General features: G+C 17.9%; 3 protein-coding genes across 3 annotated transcripts; 1 reads left to right on the forward strand and 2 right to left on the reverse strand.

The window, feature by feature from the left end:
- Positions 1 to 293: 293 nt before the first annotated feature.
- On the reverse strand, positions 294 to 10,692 carry PF3D7_1313800 (conserved Plasmodium membrane protein, unknown function; the record flags this gene model as incomplete). The annotated part of the gene is made up of 2 exons (XM_002808964.1): positions 294 to 10,018; positions 10,182 to 10,692. 2 exons carry the CDS (start codon positions 10,690 to 10,692, stop codon positions 294 to 296), a joined length of 10,236 nt encoding a protein of 3,411 aa, XP_002809010.1.
- A 1,467-nt stretch (positions 10,693 to 12,159) lies between these two features.
- PF3D7_1313900 (ankyrin-repeat protein, putative) lies at positions 12,160 to 13,362 on the reverse strand (the record flags this gene model as incomplete). The annotated part of the gene is made up of 1 exon (XM_002808965.1): positions 12,160 to 13,362. The coding sequence occupies one exon, from the start codon at positions 13,360 to 13,362 to the stop codon at positions 12,160 to 12,162; it is 1,203 nt and encodes a 400-aa protein (XP_002809011.1).
- Positions 13,363 to 14,476: 1,114 nt separating this feature from the next.
- Positions 14,477 to 18,094, forward strand: PF3D7_1314000 (conserved protein, unknown function; the record flags this gene model as incomplete). Its single annotated transcript, XM_001349840.1, has 1 exon — positions 14,477 to 18,094. One exon carries the CDS (start codon positions 14,477 to 14,479, stop codon positions 18,092 to 18,094), a length of 3,618 nt encoding a protein of 1,205 aa, XP_001349876.1.
- Between the last annotated feature and the right edge of the window lie 544 nt (positions 18,095 to 18,638).

The raw sequence follows: 18,638 nt of genomic DNA on the forward strand, positions 1-18,638 counted from the left end.
TTGTTATTTTTAAAATAAGTTCAAGGTACAAAAGATAAATTAAAAACATGAGTAAAAATATATGACAATATTAATTTATAATACAAATAACATAATAAAAAAAAATAGTAAAGAATAAATATAAAACAATAAACAAAAATATTTAAAATAATAATTATATAATATTATAAATATTTTATTATAGACATAATTGCAACAAAAAAATATATATTTTTTATGTAGTCTTTGTATTTCTTTAAAATATATATATATATATATATATATATGTATATTTTATTTTATTTTTTTTTTGCTCAATTAACAAAACTGAAATCCAATTTTTCAGTATTCTCTTCATTTTGTTCCTCATTTTGCTTTTCTGTATCTATCGATTCCTTCATTAAAGTATATATTAATATTTTTTCTTCGGCACCTATATTAAGAATCATTTCTTTAAATAGATTAGAATTCTTAAAGGCCATATTTCTAAAAATTTCTATTACTTCTTTAAAATATATAGTCATATTATTATTGCTTGTTATTTCAAACTTGTCAGGATTATCAAATATATATGTAGAACAATAATCTGTCTCTTTTAAGAACTTCGTTATTTTTCTTTCTTCTTTTTCTTGTGGATATACTAAGAAACTTTTTGTTATAGTAATATTACCTTTATCACATAATGAAATCATTTTATAAATATAGGTAACAAAGGCTATGAAGACTTTTTTTAATAAATCCACCTTATGTAAAAATGTTTCAAAAAAAATACCTACGATTTTAATAGAATAACAAACAATATCTTCTAAATATGAGTGTGCCGATAAGAACGTATAATATTCTAAAGAATTTTTCATTGATATCTTTGTAGTGATTAAAGGTATGAGCATATTTTCTTGATTCATCAAATTATAGAAAAAATAAAATATAAGGGATTCGTCTTTTTCTTTTATTAATGTAAATATATTTTGTATAATATTTATGGAAGAATTAATCATTTGTCTTCTTAAATTTTTGTCTTCATGTTTAATATGAATATCATTATTATATATATATATTGTCTTCAATTTTCTTGTAAAATTTATAAATATTTGTAGAATTTCTTGACTAAAATAACTCTGGGTATCTCCATCTAATGTATTTTCACAAGCATTAACATAATGTATAAATACAATTATTTTAATATAAAATAATTTTAACTTATATAAATCTTTTGTAAAAAGAATAGTTATTATTTGTTCTTTTTCTTCATTTTTCATTTGTTTTAAATAATTATTCAAATCATATATAGATGAGTACTGAAAAGCATATTTAAGTAATTTACTTGATAATTTTTCGTCATTTAACAAATTCATTTTTTTTAAAAATAAATATATTAATAAGTTCTTTATATTTTCTTTGATTTCTAAATCATTCATTTTTTCCAAAAGCACAAATGAGTTTAAAAACGATTTCCATAATAAAAGTATTATAACATCTTTTTCATTTTTATAATTAGTATTTAAGAATTTATTAATAATGTAAATATTTAAGGTGAACATATTGCATAACATATTATCATCTATTTCATTTGCTTCCATTATGAATAAATTGTCATGAGCTGTTTGCATCACTTCTAATATATTTGCAACATTTTTAATATTTATAAAATTTACTAAATAGGTTAATATATAATCTAACACAATTTTAAAAAATTCTAGTTTTTTAATTTTATTTGGTGTATTATCAATTGTTGATTTAGGACAAATGTTAAGGTCTTTTTTTTCATTGGTGCTGTTTTCATCCTTTTCATCATTTACATCATTGTTATTTTTAATATCATTTTGATTAATCATTTCACGTTTTTGATTTTTTTGTTGTTCTTCTGTTTGTTCCATGTCATGGTCATATGAAAATTCAATAAGAATTAAATAATTATAAATAAATTTCAAATATATTTCTTTGGTTTCTTCTTTCAACATATCATGATATTGCCTTATATGATAACATAGAAAAGAAATAAGTATTTTAAAAAGTAAATAATTTCTTTTATTTAATGTAACAAATGATTTGACAATATTTAAAAATTGTATAAATACAGGAAAGGCGTTAAAATAAAAAATTGATAAAGATCTTGATTTTTCATTTACACAAGTAAAGAATTTATGCATATGATTTATATAATTTACTATATCTTTATCATCATTTTGTTTATTATAATCAAAAGACCATAAATATAATATTATTGAATCAAATAATATATAATTTATATTTCTTACAATAAACGCTAAATTATATTGAGATAAGTTATTTTGACATTTCTCATTATTTATAATATAATAACAGAAAGATTTATAAGTAAAAAGAAAATAAACACAAGAATCAAATTCTGAGAAAAATAAAGATGAGTTAATTAAAAAACGTTGTTTATCTTCCGTTTCTTCTACATCCTTAAAATTTTTATATATATTATCTGTTTTATTCATATGATCATTTTTATCATGCTTTAATTTATCATTTCCAGAATGTTGCATATCTATACATTGTTTTTTTTTAAGATAATCATTGGGTTTTTTTATGGCAAAATAGAAAAAATATTCCACAAATTTATTATGTGAGTTACATAATTTTATATCATTTAAGAATAGAAATAAATTATATATGTCCATAAGTGGGTATAGAAAAAAATGTGAAAATTGTAGCTGTTCTTTTTTTTCCCCATCCATAATATTTGTAATAATATTATTACTACTATTATGATTATCATTATGATCATTATTAATATTATTATTATTATGATTACCTGAATGGTAATAATTAACATTAAAATTATTACTACTACTACTATTATTATTATTATTATTATTATTATTATTATTATTATTATAATTAGTATGAAATAATGAATTGTCTCTTTTATTATTTAAATACATAAAATTAAATGATTCATAATACATTTTTAAAGACGTAAATATGTTTATTTCATAATTCGTAAGTAATTTTATTTCATTATTTGTAGATGAAAATTCATCGATTATAATTTTTGATGACTTAAATATATTTAAATATACAATCAATATTTTTATAGCTAATCTTGATAACCTATAATGTTTTATTCCATAATTTATATTATTGAGAATTATTTTTAATAATAATTCGAAATTTGTATATAATGTACAATTATCTAATATATACTCCAAATTAATTTTTGTAAAATTTGTTTCATCTATTAGAGTATTCTTATTATATACACTATTATAATCATCAGTATTACTATTATCTATTAATATAAGTTCAATATATTTTATTTTTTGTATAACATTTTCATTGCTATGATGATAATTTTTATCCATCTCTTCTGAATTTAAGCTACTATATATATTATTATCATTATATGTATTACTATGTTGCTTATCTTTTATATTCTTTATATTAAGACTATCAATTTTCTTTACGTTTCCATATTTATTTCTACCCAATTTTCGTTCGACTTTTAAAATAGTACGATCTCTCAATACCTTTTTCATATAATTGGAAAAATAGGAATCATTATGAACATAAATATGAGATGATACACTTATTCTATTCAAAAAAAAGTACAACAAACTCATAACTAAATGTTTAGTGTTGTCAGAAAAAATAATATCGTTTTTCCTCATTTTAAAAAGGTTAAAAAAATATTTGGACTTATTATTTTTCATACAACTATTTTGTGCAATTTTTTCTTTATTTAAATTTATATGAATATTAAAATTATAATGTTCATCAAATAAAGACGTGTAAAAAGTAAACCCATAACATATACTACTACTACTACTATTACTATTGTTATTATTACATTTACTATTAATATTATTATTATTATTAATATTATTATTATTTTCAATATACGCTGTATCATTTGTTAATAAGTTATTTTCCTTCACATAATTTTGATCATTATATTTCTTTACATTATTCTTACAATCAAACTTAGAAAACGAGCCCTTTGATTTAAATTTTATTATGTCATATATAAAAATATTTTTTACACTTAAAACATTTTCAAATAATTTAACCCATTGATTTATATTAAAAATTCCATATATACATATTCTCCATTTTAATAAAGCTTTTATATTATTATATAATATATTATTATTATTATTATAAAAATTATGAATTATTAAAAGGTAGTAATCAAAATTTTCATGCAACGGTATAATGACATTTTTCCTAAACAAGTTATATAAACATATAATTGCACATTCCATTATTCTCATATTTCCAAAGAATATACTCTTCTGTATAATTGCTGATATCGTATACGTATATGTTTCTAATTCTATTTTATCTATTACATCGAATAAAAGATTGAATGTCTTAAAAATATTATGGTTAATTTTCTTTTCATATGAAATTAAAAAAATTTCCAATATACACAATAATTTCTTATCAATTTCTTTGGATATATTTGTACCTTGATAATTATGATATTCATGGTTACGATGATTATTATGCTTGTGATCACCATGATGATGTTGATGATTTATATTATAATTATTTTTCATTTTATTTTTATATCCAGTTTCATGTTTTATCCTCTTCAATATATTCAATATATTATTATATAATCTTATAATATACTTACCTCTTGTAATTCTAAAGTTAAATGAGTTAACATTTTCTCTCTTTAAAATATATGCATATACAATATCTAAACACTTTTCGACTCGAACAACATTAATATGATTCTTCATTCTTTTTATTATGGAATTAAAATTTTTTAAAACTCTTATAAAAATATCCTTATTATGTGGAATTACCTTTAGGATGTCTACATAAAGATCAAATAGATGCAGTATTTCATCTTTTGTTTTTTTTATATATGTTTGTGGTGATAAATTTCCTATCATATTAATATTTGATGTACTTCCTTTACGAACCTTTGAATTTAATTCTACTATTTGTTCATTCGAATGTATTGGATGGTGTTCCTTATTTGTTAATTTTTTTTTATTCACACTACTATATATATTATTTGAATATGTAGTTATACATTCCATCGATAATAAGAGACTATCATATTTCTGTGAATTATTTATATAGTCATATTTTTCATTGTCTTGACACTTCCAACATATCTTTTTTACTTCGTTATCTACATTTTCCAAATTAGAATATTCATTTCTTAATTTATTACTAATAATATTATGAGAACCTGGGAAATAATTTAATTTTTTTTTCTTAATTTTTTTAAGATATTTCTTTCTATTAAAACAATTCGTATATTTCAATTTATGATATGACAATGTTACATTTTTTATTAATATGGAAATGAATATATATAAATCTGTATTTTTTTCTTTAATAATATAAGAAGAATACGTTTCATATAATTTCATAATATAGCTAAATATATATGTATCAATATTTTCATTACATCCAATAAAATATGTTAATATTTTTATGATTAAGAAATTTATTAGATAATATTTTTGCTGATTAAAATTATCATTTAATAAATTAAATAATGGCATGATACTTTTAAAAAACTTTGCTTTCATGTTATTTTTATAAAAACATTTTTTGTTAAAAAAATTATCTAATATGAATAAACATAATATTAATATATTTTTATTTTCCTTTTTATTTATATCCCAACTATAAATATATTTCATAACTTTATTAAAATAAATATATACGTGTTTATGTTTTTTATTTTTAGTATTATTTTCGATTTTTTTCTTTTTTAAATATAATTCAAATAGATATACAAAACTGATCAAGGCTATGTCATAATACATATCATAATTATTAGTTAACATATGTAATATTTCTAATTCTTTTGAATATCCCCATATATATTTATTTTTATCCTCTTTTTTTTTTTTGGCATAATATTTTTCTCTAGACTTACTTACACATTTTTCTTTTATTAACGTATTTATTATCAAATCATCGAAATTATTTTTATTATTAACAAAATTAATAAGAACAGACATAAAAAAATCAAAATATAATTCATCATTTGTATTTACATTTGTGAAAGCGTCTAGTATGTTAAATAATTTATTCATGTTATTATGTGTATTTTCCTTTTCTAAAAACATTTTATACTTATTACATTCCTCTAACGTAATATTATTACTTTTATTATTAGGTTCAGTAAATTTTTTATCATTTTCTGATTGATTATAACTTAGTGAGACTTGATTCATTTTTTCATCCTCATTCATATGATATGATTTATTTATGAATAAAATAAATTTATTAATTCTATAAAATACTTTTACCATATATATTAAAAAAAGTAATAAAATATTTTCTATATTTATTGATCTACATATTTGTGTGAAACCATGTTCATAAAAATAAAAATGGGTAATCTTTTTTTTGAAGGAATTAGTAACTGTCTTTTTTTTTTTTGAACGTTTTTTTTGTTCTCTTGAAATTTTTTTCTTTATCTGGTTATGTTTTTTTAAATCTTCCAAAGTAAAAATATTATTATTTTCATTATTAATTTCATTATTATTTTTTTCATTATCAACTAGGTTCTGTTTATTGTTACTTATGGACTTGTTCATCTTACTATTATATTTTATTCTTATTTCATTTATTTTTGTAAAAAAATTGAATAGAATACTTACAATATTGTAAATGTAATCAAAGAACAGAAATGTTAACATATGGGATGATAACATAACATAAATATTCTTTAAAATATATATAAAAATAAACATATTGTCTACTATAAAAAAGTTATGAGAATTCATTTTTTTCTTACTCAACTGTTCTTCATATGATAAAATGAAATAATGGATTTTTTCTTCATCAATTTCATTGATCATTACATTTAGTATATCTTGTATTAATTTAAAAAGGCTATTATTATATAATATTTCATAATTAATAAAATAATTTTTCATCTTTTCATAAATAATCATATTGTTAAAGGATATGTTAATATCTATATTTTTATTTACATCTGCACCTTCATCTATCATGGCCAACATTTTATTATCTTGGTATGTATAACATACATTATTTTTAACTTCGTAAACTATTGAAAAGACTATAGAATATATTAAGAAAAAAGATATTATTCTTCTTAATTCGTTAATAGTTTTTAGAGGGTGTGTTTGTACTTTTGATAAAAATAATTTACATATATCAAATATACAATATATTAAATTATTTAAGTGATATATTTTGTAATGTTGGAAAGAGAAATATAATATTTTATTTAATGATATAGAACTTATAATTAATATACTTACTTGCTTTTCTATATCGTCAAATGTATTTAATGTTAAGGAAGTCATAAAATTTGCATTAATTATAGTAATATAATTTACTAATAATGTTATTAAATTATAAATATAACATGGAAATTTTAAATATACTTTTAAAAATAATTGTATAATATGTTTTAATAAATCTATATCAATATATATACCATTCATATTATTTATTATAAGTTTCAGAAATCTTTCATATTTTTCATATTTCTCTACATTTATATTATGATTCATTATAATTTTATTATATAAGTTCATTAACGCTTTTAAAATTATGTCATTTTTTTTTTTTTCATTAATATCCAAATTGGTGTCATTATTTAGATTTAGATATTTCTTCACATTATTTTCCAGAAATATTCTAATATGTCTTTCTTCACAATATGTATTATTATTAGGTTGTTCATATTTGTTCTTATCATATTTTTTATCACTACTTTTATTAGATTTACTTTTCTTAAGTTTTTTATTTTTTTTTTCATCTTTGTGAATATTTCCTTTTTTTTCATCTTTGTGAATATTTCCTTTTTTTTCCTCTTTATGAATATTTCCTTTTTTTTCGTCTTTATTTATCTTTCCTTTTTTTCCCTCTTTATTATAAAATGGCATGATACCCAAAAATGAATTATAATCTCCAAAAAAATTATTATATTTTGTTTTGCTACTTGAAGATTTAGCATTTGGTTGATTCTTTTTTTTTTTTCTTTTATTAGCATCTTTCATATTATTATTATTATTATCTGTATGTTCACTAATATTTGTTTTATTATCTTTCGAATGTTTTTCATATATATGTTCATTTTTTTCCTCCCCTTCTTTTAGATGTGTATCGTTCGTAATATTTGTGCTGGAAAGTTGGCTGTTTTGTCGGGATAGGTTTTCCTCACTTTCGCGGGATGAATGGGAATGATTATGCTCATCCTTTGATATATGTGAATCACTAGAATTATGAATATGATCCATTTTATCTTTACCATTTATGTTATTTTTTTCATCACAAATTTTATCATTACTGTCATTATTTTTATCATCATTACTACCAATATTATCATCATCATTACTACCAATATTATCATCATCATTACTGATATTATTATCATCATCATTACTGATATTATTATCATCATCATTACTACCAATATTATCATCATCATTACTACCAATATTATCATCATCATTACTGTCAATATTATCATCATTATTTATATCGTTATTTTCATTTATGGTCTCTTCAATAGGTGGATACATCTTATTCACTTCTTCAAACCTTGCCTTATTTTCTTTCTCCTTCACAACTGTGTAGGTATCCTTTTTCCTCTGCTTAATTAATTGTTTAATTATTTTGGTAAAATAAAATATACAATACTTTATCTCAAAACTATTTGATATGTTATCAGTATAAAAGACCCCTCCAATATTCCTATTTTTCACACAAGTTGAACATAAAAATTCTAAGATATATATAAAAAATTCAATAATTTTAATAATAGATTTAGCACTAAACTTTTTTGAAAATAAAATACATTTTTTAAATGATTCAAAAAATATAACTTTTAATAATGTATTTCTTATTAAAGTAGTATAAAATTTGTTAGCGTTCTTATCTTCTACAGTTAATGGTACTAATTCGCTATATAACCAAAATTCTTTTTCTCTCATTAATTTATTTTCATATTCTAATATTATATTAATATAATCATTTGTTTCTTTATTGTATGTTAAATTTATTATATTTGTATTTGCTGGATTTCTTAAAAATTCAAATTTTTTATCATAAGATTTTTTATTCACATATGATGAATAATCATGTTTATCCAAAAAAGGATGCGATTCTTTCTTATAATAATTAAATTTTTCTAAAATATTTAAAAAATGTAACTTTTTCAATTCATTATAATCATGATGAACATCTGAAAATATATTTAATAAGATGTTTTTAAAATAACTTAAAAATGAATTAAAATTATAAATAAATAAAACATTTTTCATTTTTCTTAATATTTTCTTATTATATTCATTATAATTCTGAAATACGAAACCATCAATACATTCAACTTTCATATAACCTTCTACATCACCTCCTTTTTCATCAGTTTTTATTTTACTAATTTTTGACACAAGTTCTTCCGTTGCTGTTTTTAATAGATCCGAGAAAAAATGATGTTTCTTTTTTATTTCATCATGATTATTATTATGATTATTATAATTAATATTGTTATTAATATTATTATTAAAATTATCTTCGATGATATCACTTTTTAAATTATTATTATTATTATTATCATTATATGATTTCTTTTTCTCATCAATATAATCTTCATCTCTAATATCCTCATCAGAGTATTTCTTTTTTTTTTTCTTCATAATATTTAAATTAAATAAAAAAATATCATCTATATGTTTTTTATTAGTTCCATCATTGTCTTTACTATTATAATAATTCACATTTGCACAATTGCAAAATATTATGCTAACAAATCTTATAACATATTTCAAATATACAACACTCACATAATTATTTATATTTATATTATCTATTATATGATTTATAAAGTATTCATATTCTAACAAAGAATATTCTGGATGTAAAATAAACAAATTTGATAAACATTTCAATGCAATATACTGAATGAAAAAATCTTTATCATTTAAACTTTTTTTTAAATATTTGAAAATTTTATCACACTCCGATATATTTAGTTTACCGTATTTTATTATAGAATTGATGCACTTTTGATAAAAATATTTTAGTTCTAGGTTATCAGATTTTCGAATCTTTTCTATAAAGATAATATTGAAAAATATACGTAAAAAATATTAAATAAAATAAACAAATATTTACATAGAAACACATAAAAATATACAGAAATATATAGATACATACACAGAAATATATATATATATATATATATATAGATACTTATATGTTTCCTTTTTTATTACTTGAGTAGTCTATTATGGTTGGGATGTGATAAGATAATCTTACGGGTAGATGATACAAAATCAATGAAATTAATATAATAGCATTTTTAAATAAATTTTCTGGGATATTTTTCAATTCACCCGATGTATTACTTGTATTTTTATTTATATCAAATATTCTATTAAAATGATTAGTAATATTAAATTTTGTATTCTTACTAAGTTTTATATAAAATATAGCTAACAATTTTAATATGAAATTAGAATTGTTTTTTGACAATACCAATAATAAATCATTATCTACATTTTCTTCAAATATATTTAACAATAAAGATTTATCAACTTGATCTATTAAATTATTTATTGCTAATAAATTTTTTACTATTCTAAAATTTATTATATTATTCTTTATTATATTTATACTACATAAATTGTCATATTCCTTTAACATAAAATGATAATTCTTTCCTAATAAGTTATATGTCCTAACCATTTCTTTATCTTTTATTTTTATATCTTGATTTATCATCATCTTCAAACATAAAACAAATATTTAAACATAATAATATACATTAAAATATAAAAAATATGTACAAACATATAACAATATAATATGTTTTTTAAAATGGTATGTTTTCATATATATTATATAATTAAATAATTATATACTTTTCGGATATACTCTCTTTATTTATTCTACACTTTTATAATGATTACAATAATACATAATATTAAAAAAATAAAAGAATAAAAAAAAAAATATATATACATAAATATATATTTATATAAATACTTTTTATAGGCATATAACTATTTTTAAATACAACAAAAAAAAAAAATAAATAAATATATTTATATAATAATATATATTATTATACATATTATATATATATATATATATATATATATTATATTATATGTATACAATATGTAATAATAGTATTTTTATAAAATATCATTTATTTTCTATAATAATATATTTTTTTTTATATTTCAAATAATAAAATAAATATAACCTAAATATTTTTTATGTACATATTTATCTAAATTTTTGTTTTTATATTCCTAAAAATAAAATAAAATGAACTTATGTATAGTATATATAAATATATATATAATATATATATTAATATATTTTTTTATATATGCATTATAAAATTACGCATCTATACTCAATTAAACGAAGAAATCTATACAAAATTTTGTAAGTATAAAAATTAAAAAAAAAAATTATTATACTATTCAAAAGTTATATTTTAATTTAATTTTATTTTGTTTAATTTTTTTTTTTTTTTTTTTTTATATCTATAATTTTGTCCTGTATAAAATTTTTCAAAAAAGAAAAAAAAAAAAAAAATAAATAATAAATTTATATTTTATTAATTAATTATATCAACAGCTAAAATATCAAATGGTAATATTAATGAAAAGTATAAATCTAAACACAGAACAATTTTTTTTTTTTTTTTTTTTTAAAGTCAATTTATATATAGATTTTAAAATAATATATATATATATATATATAATACAATATAAACATTCAAAATGTTATAACCCTACATTAATAAATATTTATTATCATATATTTTTTATATATTAAATATGACAATATATTTTATGTTAATATTTAGAATAAAATGATGTGAAAAAAAAAAAAAAAAAAAAATGTGAAAATTTGATAATTCAAAATGAAAAAAAAATTTTCCATTTTTTTTTTCTTTTTTCATATATAAAATTAAAAAAGGCACAAGAAAAAAAAAAAAAAATAAATAAATAAATAAATAACAAAATAAAATAAAATAAAAATATATATAAATATATAAATATATAAATACAAATACCAAATATATAGTAAAAAGGTACAAATATATATTTTGACGTAAAAAAAAAAAAAAAAAAAAAAAAAAAAACACAATGAAAAAATTTTTAAAAGAGGAAAATTAAAAAAAACCATAAAAAACAAAATTTTCTATATAGATATAATTTTTCATATTTGTTTTTAAAAAAATATTTTCCCTCTTTTATATATGGACATGAATATACTATATATAAAAATACTAGTAAATATTAAAGACACAATATAGGAGACAAATTTTAATTTTTTAGTTCTATTTTGTTCTTCTATTAATAGTTGATGTGTCGTATCTCTTTGATTTTCTTCTTCTTGTATTTCGTTATAATATTTATCTATAGAATCGAAGAAAAGATTTCTTTGTTCCTTTGTTAAGTTCATTTTTTTTAATGTAATTTCATTTATATTTATAAAAGCATCATCTACATAAATATAATTATTTTTATAAAAAAATGGAATTAAATCATTTAAATTATATTTGATTAGAAAATTGGAAACATCTGTTTTTAACATACTTTGTTCATAATTTTTTCTTTTCCTTATTTCTTTTTCTTCATAATTTTTTCTTTTTTCTTCTTCTTTTAATAAGGCATGTATTTCATGCTTTTTTAAGATATCGGAATAAGTTTCATTATTATTATTTTTAAGAGATGGATCAAATTTATATTTTAAGAACAAATCACATAAAGTTTTAATATTCTCCATTGCAGCAATATGTAATGGAGAATTATTATTATTATCTAAACAATTTTCTATATTTATTTTATTTGTTGATAAAATATATTGCGCAATATTTGAAGAATGTTCCTTAGCACAAATATGTAAAACAGAGTTTCTTTCTTTATCTTTTATATTTGGATCAGCATTATAATCAATTAATAACATAGCCGCTTCTTCATTATTTCTTTTAATAGATATCATTAATGGTGTATTTTTTTCATTATCTAATATATTAATATTAGCATTATTTTTTAGTAATAATTCAATACCTTTTATATAATTATTTTCACTAGCCAAATGCAAACTTGTTTTCCCATTTTTATTTTTTAAATTTATATCAATATTTTTCGATATTAATAATCTACTTACGTTTATCATGCTATTTCCAATAATCATACATTTCATTAACGCATTTTCAAAAGTTTTTCTATCTTTTAAAAATATGTTTACATTCTTTTCATTTATTAAATAATAACAACATTCTGAACACCCTCTTTCAATCCCATATAATAAAATATTTAACCCTTCTTTGTTATATTCATTAAGGTCAATATTGTTTTCACTCTTTATATAATTTTCCAATTTCTTTACATCATCCTTTAATATAATATTAAAAATTTTCGAACTCATTTGATAAAATTGATATCCTATAATTATATAAATAAATATAAAGATAAATGTAAAAAATTAAAGATAAAATAAAACAAATAAATAAATATAAATATAAATAAATATAAATAAATAAATATAAATATAAATAAATAAATATAAATATAAATAAATAAATATATATATATATAATATTATCTATTACAGTCCCTTTTCGTGTTTTAATAAATATTATATATATAATATATTTTTTTTATTCTTGTAGTCGTAATAATTAAAAACTTATAAATCCTTTATAAAAATAAAATAAAATTATTTATCCAAATAAAAATAATTAGGAAAAAAATATATAAAATAGGCCTACAAAAAAAAAAAAAAAAAAAAAAAAAAAAAAAAAAAAAATACTTTATATATATATATATATAATATTTATAAATATTATGCATATGTTAGGTTAATATTCTTTTTGATCCTTATAATATATTTTACATATAATAAATAATACACACATATTGTAAATATATAAATACATATAATAGTATATATTTATTAATATAAAAGATAACATGTTATATATATTATTCATACATTTTTCTATTTTTTTTCTTTTTCTTTTTTTCCCTTTATAATTTAAGCTCTTTTTGATCTCATATATTATTATGGATCTCATTTTTGTTACTAAATATTTAAATCTTTGTTATACAAACATTTTTTTTTTTTTTTTATTTATCATTTTATTTTATCTTTTAAGATAAAATACACTAATATATATATATATATATATATATATATATATATATATATATATATATACAATAATATTTTACTGTTATATTTTGAGGATATATGAATAATGTATTTAATTCTTATTAAGGAAAAAATAAAATTATATATATATATATATATATATATATATATATATATATATATTAACCAATCTGTATATGTTTATGTGTATAATATTTTGATGTATACACATATAAATATTTGTTATAATGTTATATTTTTCTTTTTTTAAATTTATATATACATTCATACTATATATATATATATATATATATATTGATTTATACTTGTTCGTATATGTAGTCCATTTTACTATATATACATTCATCATCATTTTAAATATTGCAATATGTTGTCGTCAAGAAATGTGATAAATACAATAAGAACAAACTATTCCTTCTTTCAACAAATAAGAAGGTTCAAGAAAAAAACGGTGGAGAACCAAGATGGAAAATTCGTAGATTCTATTAATAACACAAATGAGAAAAACAGAAGAACGAATTATCTAAAGGCGAATTCATTAAATGTAAAAAACATAAAGGAAAAAAATATTATACTCAATAATAATACAAATAAATTAAATGATCAAAAAAATAATGTGTCTACGAAAAATATAAAACCTTCCGGTAGAGACAAGAATAATACGATATATAATTTGAAGTATATATCACAAAAAAGTGATAGAAATAATAATATAAATGTTTCTAATAACCCAAATGTATATATAAATAAATTACATGATTATTTAGACATTTCTAACAAATCAGAAAACGAAAAAGTAAAAATTAATAAACTCCTAAACAAATTAAAAACTGAAAACTTAAGCATTCATATTATTTTAAATTCATTAAAAGATTTGTGTAGTCTATTATTAAAAAAGAATTCGATTGATTTGGATAAATTAATTGTTATGAATTATGTAAAAAATAAAAATTCTTTAAAAAGATTCAAAAATTATTTTCAAGATTCATTTGTACATATAGAAAATTATTTAACAAATTATATATGTTTCATAAATGAAGATAATATTTTTGAATTATACAAATATTTTTATTATTTAAATTATCCTTTGAATTTAAATACCCATGAACTTTTACAGGAAAAGTTATATCTATACATTGATAAATTAGATAATTTAAAGACCATTCAAATATATTATATCATACGCTCATTTTATGAACACTTTTATTTAAAACAAGTTGATTCTTTTCTTACCTTAGTGGTTAATGAAAAGTTGCAAAAATATTATGAACAATTAAGTCGTGTGAATAACAAAATAGATAAGGATGGAAATCATATATACAACAATGATTTTCTTAATAATGGAAAGTATATAAATTATACGTTTAATAATTTATTCAATTCTAATAATTTAATAGAGAATGTAGATAATACAAATTCTTTTATATCAGACCATAGACATAACAATTTTAACAATTTTAACAATTTTAACAATTATATGTCCAATGATTCTATTAATGTTCCTAATCCGAATGAAAAAAATAACAACAATAATAATAATATGATAAACGAAAATAATGAGAAATATATTAATGATAATATATCTTCATTATATTATATGTGTGATAATAATTTGAAGAATGAAGAAGGTATCTATAAAAATAAAATAAATGTGGAAGATAATGAAATTATAATAATATTTAAATATATACAAAATTATCACGATAATATGAACTTTTTTTATAATACATATATTACTAACTTTATACAATCAAATCGAACAAAATTTTCTATTGACACATTATTACTTATATTAAATATATATATAAAAAATATAGATGAATTATTTAACAAAAATATATTGGAAATATTATATTATAATATAGAAGATATGACAGAAGATAATTTATTATTATTTACAGAATATCTGAAGAAAAAAAGTAAAATGGAAACAATGACAAATACTACTATAACAAATAATGACCATAATCATGATCATAATGGTAATAATTATAGTATTTATTATTATAAATATAATGATAGCAATATTTATAATAATAATATTCATAATAATATTTATAATAATAATAGTAATAATGCTAATTTTATTATACGTCAAAATGGATATATAAATAAAATAACACAAGAAGCTATATTTAATAAAATTATGAACAAAATTAAAAAGGATAAGGATTTAATTCTTCCAAATAATCTTGCTCTAATGTTTCTCAATCTTCATGAAATAATAAACATAGGAACATTTAATACCTGTGAGGGTATAATCAAACCACACGAAAATAATAAAAATGAAAATATCATGATTGAACAAAACGAAAGTTATGATAATTCTAATGATCAAATTGTTCAAATAAATAAGGGTAATATGGAAAAAGAATTAAGCGAAAAATCATATATGAACCTTTATGAATCCACAAATAATGTAACTAATAAAAATATGAAACTAGGGGAGAATAAAGATTTTAATAGAGATAATAATATAAATAATAATAATAATAATAATATAAATAATAATATAACAATGAACACATCTAATGGTCACAATTCTCAAAATATCCAGAATAATTCCAATATTAATATAAATAAAAACCTTTTTATGAAGGAATTTATAAATTTTTGTGATAATTATTGTAACAATATTAAAAACTTCTCATCCATCCTTGATTTATATTTAATATATATAAAAAATGAATCGGTTCAATATAAGACCATGAATACGTTTGAAAAAAAAATTAAGATAAATAAAAATAAATTATCTCAAGAAGATATTTCAAATATTATATTATCATTAAGTATATATCCTCATCATAATACACAAATGTTGAATTATCTAGAAAATCTAATAAATGAAAAATTAATACAAGGAAAAAATTATACACCTACTATTCAATATGATAACAACAGTATACATAATAACAATGTTGATGAAAAATATATACATACAAATAATACGAATTATTTGATTGATATATCATTAGCCTTAGGTATTAGCGGAAGAAATAATTTAAAACTTTGGAACTATATAGATGTCGATAAAATTATTTTAACATGTAATAAGAAATTATTATTATATTTATCATATAGCTTCTTGTTAACAAATTATGTATGTCCTATGTCCTGGTTTTTTATTATTAGAAGAATTGTAGAAGATGTTAAAATATTTAATAAGAAACAATGTGAACTTATATATGAAATATTGAAATGTACCGTTTTATTTAATTATATAGATTTAAATAATTTTAGTAAAAATATTTTACATATAACAGATAGCAATACTAAAAAAGGCATATCATTATCACAACTAAATTATCATAATAAAAAAGAAAATAATAATTTCTTAAAAAGTTTTCATTATTTATTAAATACATCTTATTATCATTATAAAATGAAATTATTAAATAATCAATATGTTTCTAAAGTACCTTATGAAGATATTTTTGTTTATTTAAAATTAAATTATGAAAAAAATGTAGAATTCAAACAATTATATATTATACCATATTTACTAAAAGATTATAACGTTATTATTGATCCTTTACCAACCACACCTATTCATAAATCGAGTGGATATATTATGGGAGAAATACAATTAAAACATAAAGTTTTTCAAAATGATAATTATGTTGCTCTATCATTTTTTGATGGAATGTGGAATGAATTTATTAATCCAAATGATCAAAAAGACGGTGAACCTACATATAATATAAAATTATTGGCTGAACATTTTAAATCATATGTCGAATCACACATAAAAATTAAAATTAATAAAAATTATAGCAACAATAATGTCATATCAAATAATAATAAAACAACACAAAATAATACTATTAATACACACGAATATTTGAAATTTAAAAAATCAAACTACCCCCCTGAAACAAATAATAATAAATATTTAATAAATAAAACCAATAATAATATGCATAATTACACAAATCAAAAAAAATATCTGAAAATGAAACAGAAAATTATTAACAAAAAGGCGTAATCTACCAAAAAAAAAAAAAAAAAAAAAAAAAAATGTTATATACGTGTATGTATTATATATTTATACTAATTACATTTCACTTGGATGCAAATTCATATTAAAGTATTTTTTTTTTTTTTTTTTTTTTTTTTTTTTTTTTTTGTAGTTTATATCATTTTTTTAATTATTATTCCAAATATATATATTAATTTTGTAATAAATTGGAAAAACTTATATCAATATAACTAATATAAAAGTTGATTTTATATATTTCATTTTTTATTTTATTTATTTATTATTATTTTTTTTTATTTTTGTGTATACCATGATTATATAAAATGTATGGGCTTGAAAAAAAATAGATATATCCAAACGTTTATACATAACTTTAAGTATGTATAATATTAATTATTTTATATATATATAATATATATATTTATTTATTTATTATGGTCAACCTATATATTTTTTATTTATTTAGAAAATAAATAAATAAATAAATAAATAAACAAATTATGAACTTAATGAGCATACATACATATATATATATATATATATTATATAA

This window comes from Plasmodium falciparum (genome assembly GCF_000002765.6).
Source record: "Plasmodium falciparum 3D7 genome assembly, chromosome: 13".
In the NCBI taxonomy this organism is placed as follows: Eukaryota; Apicomplexa; class Aconoidasida; order Haemosporida; family Plasmodiidae; genus Plasmodium; species Plasmodium falciparum.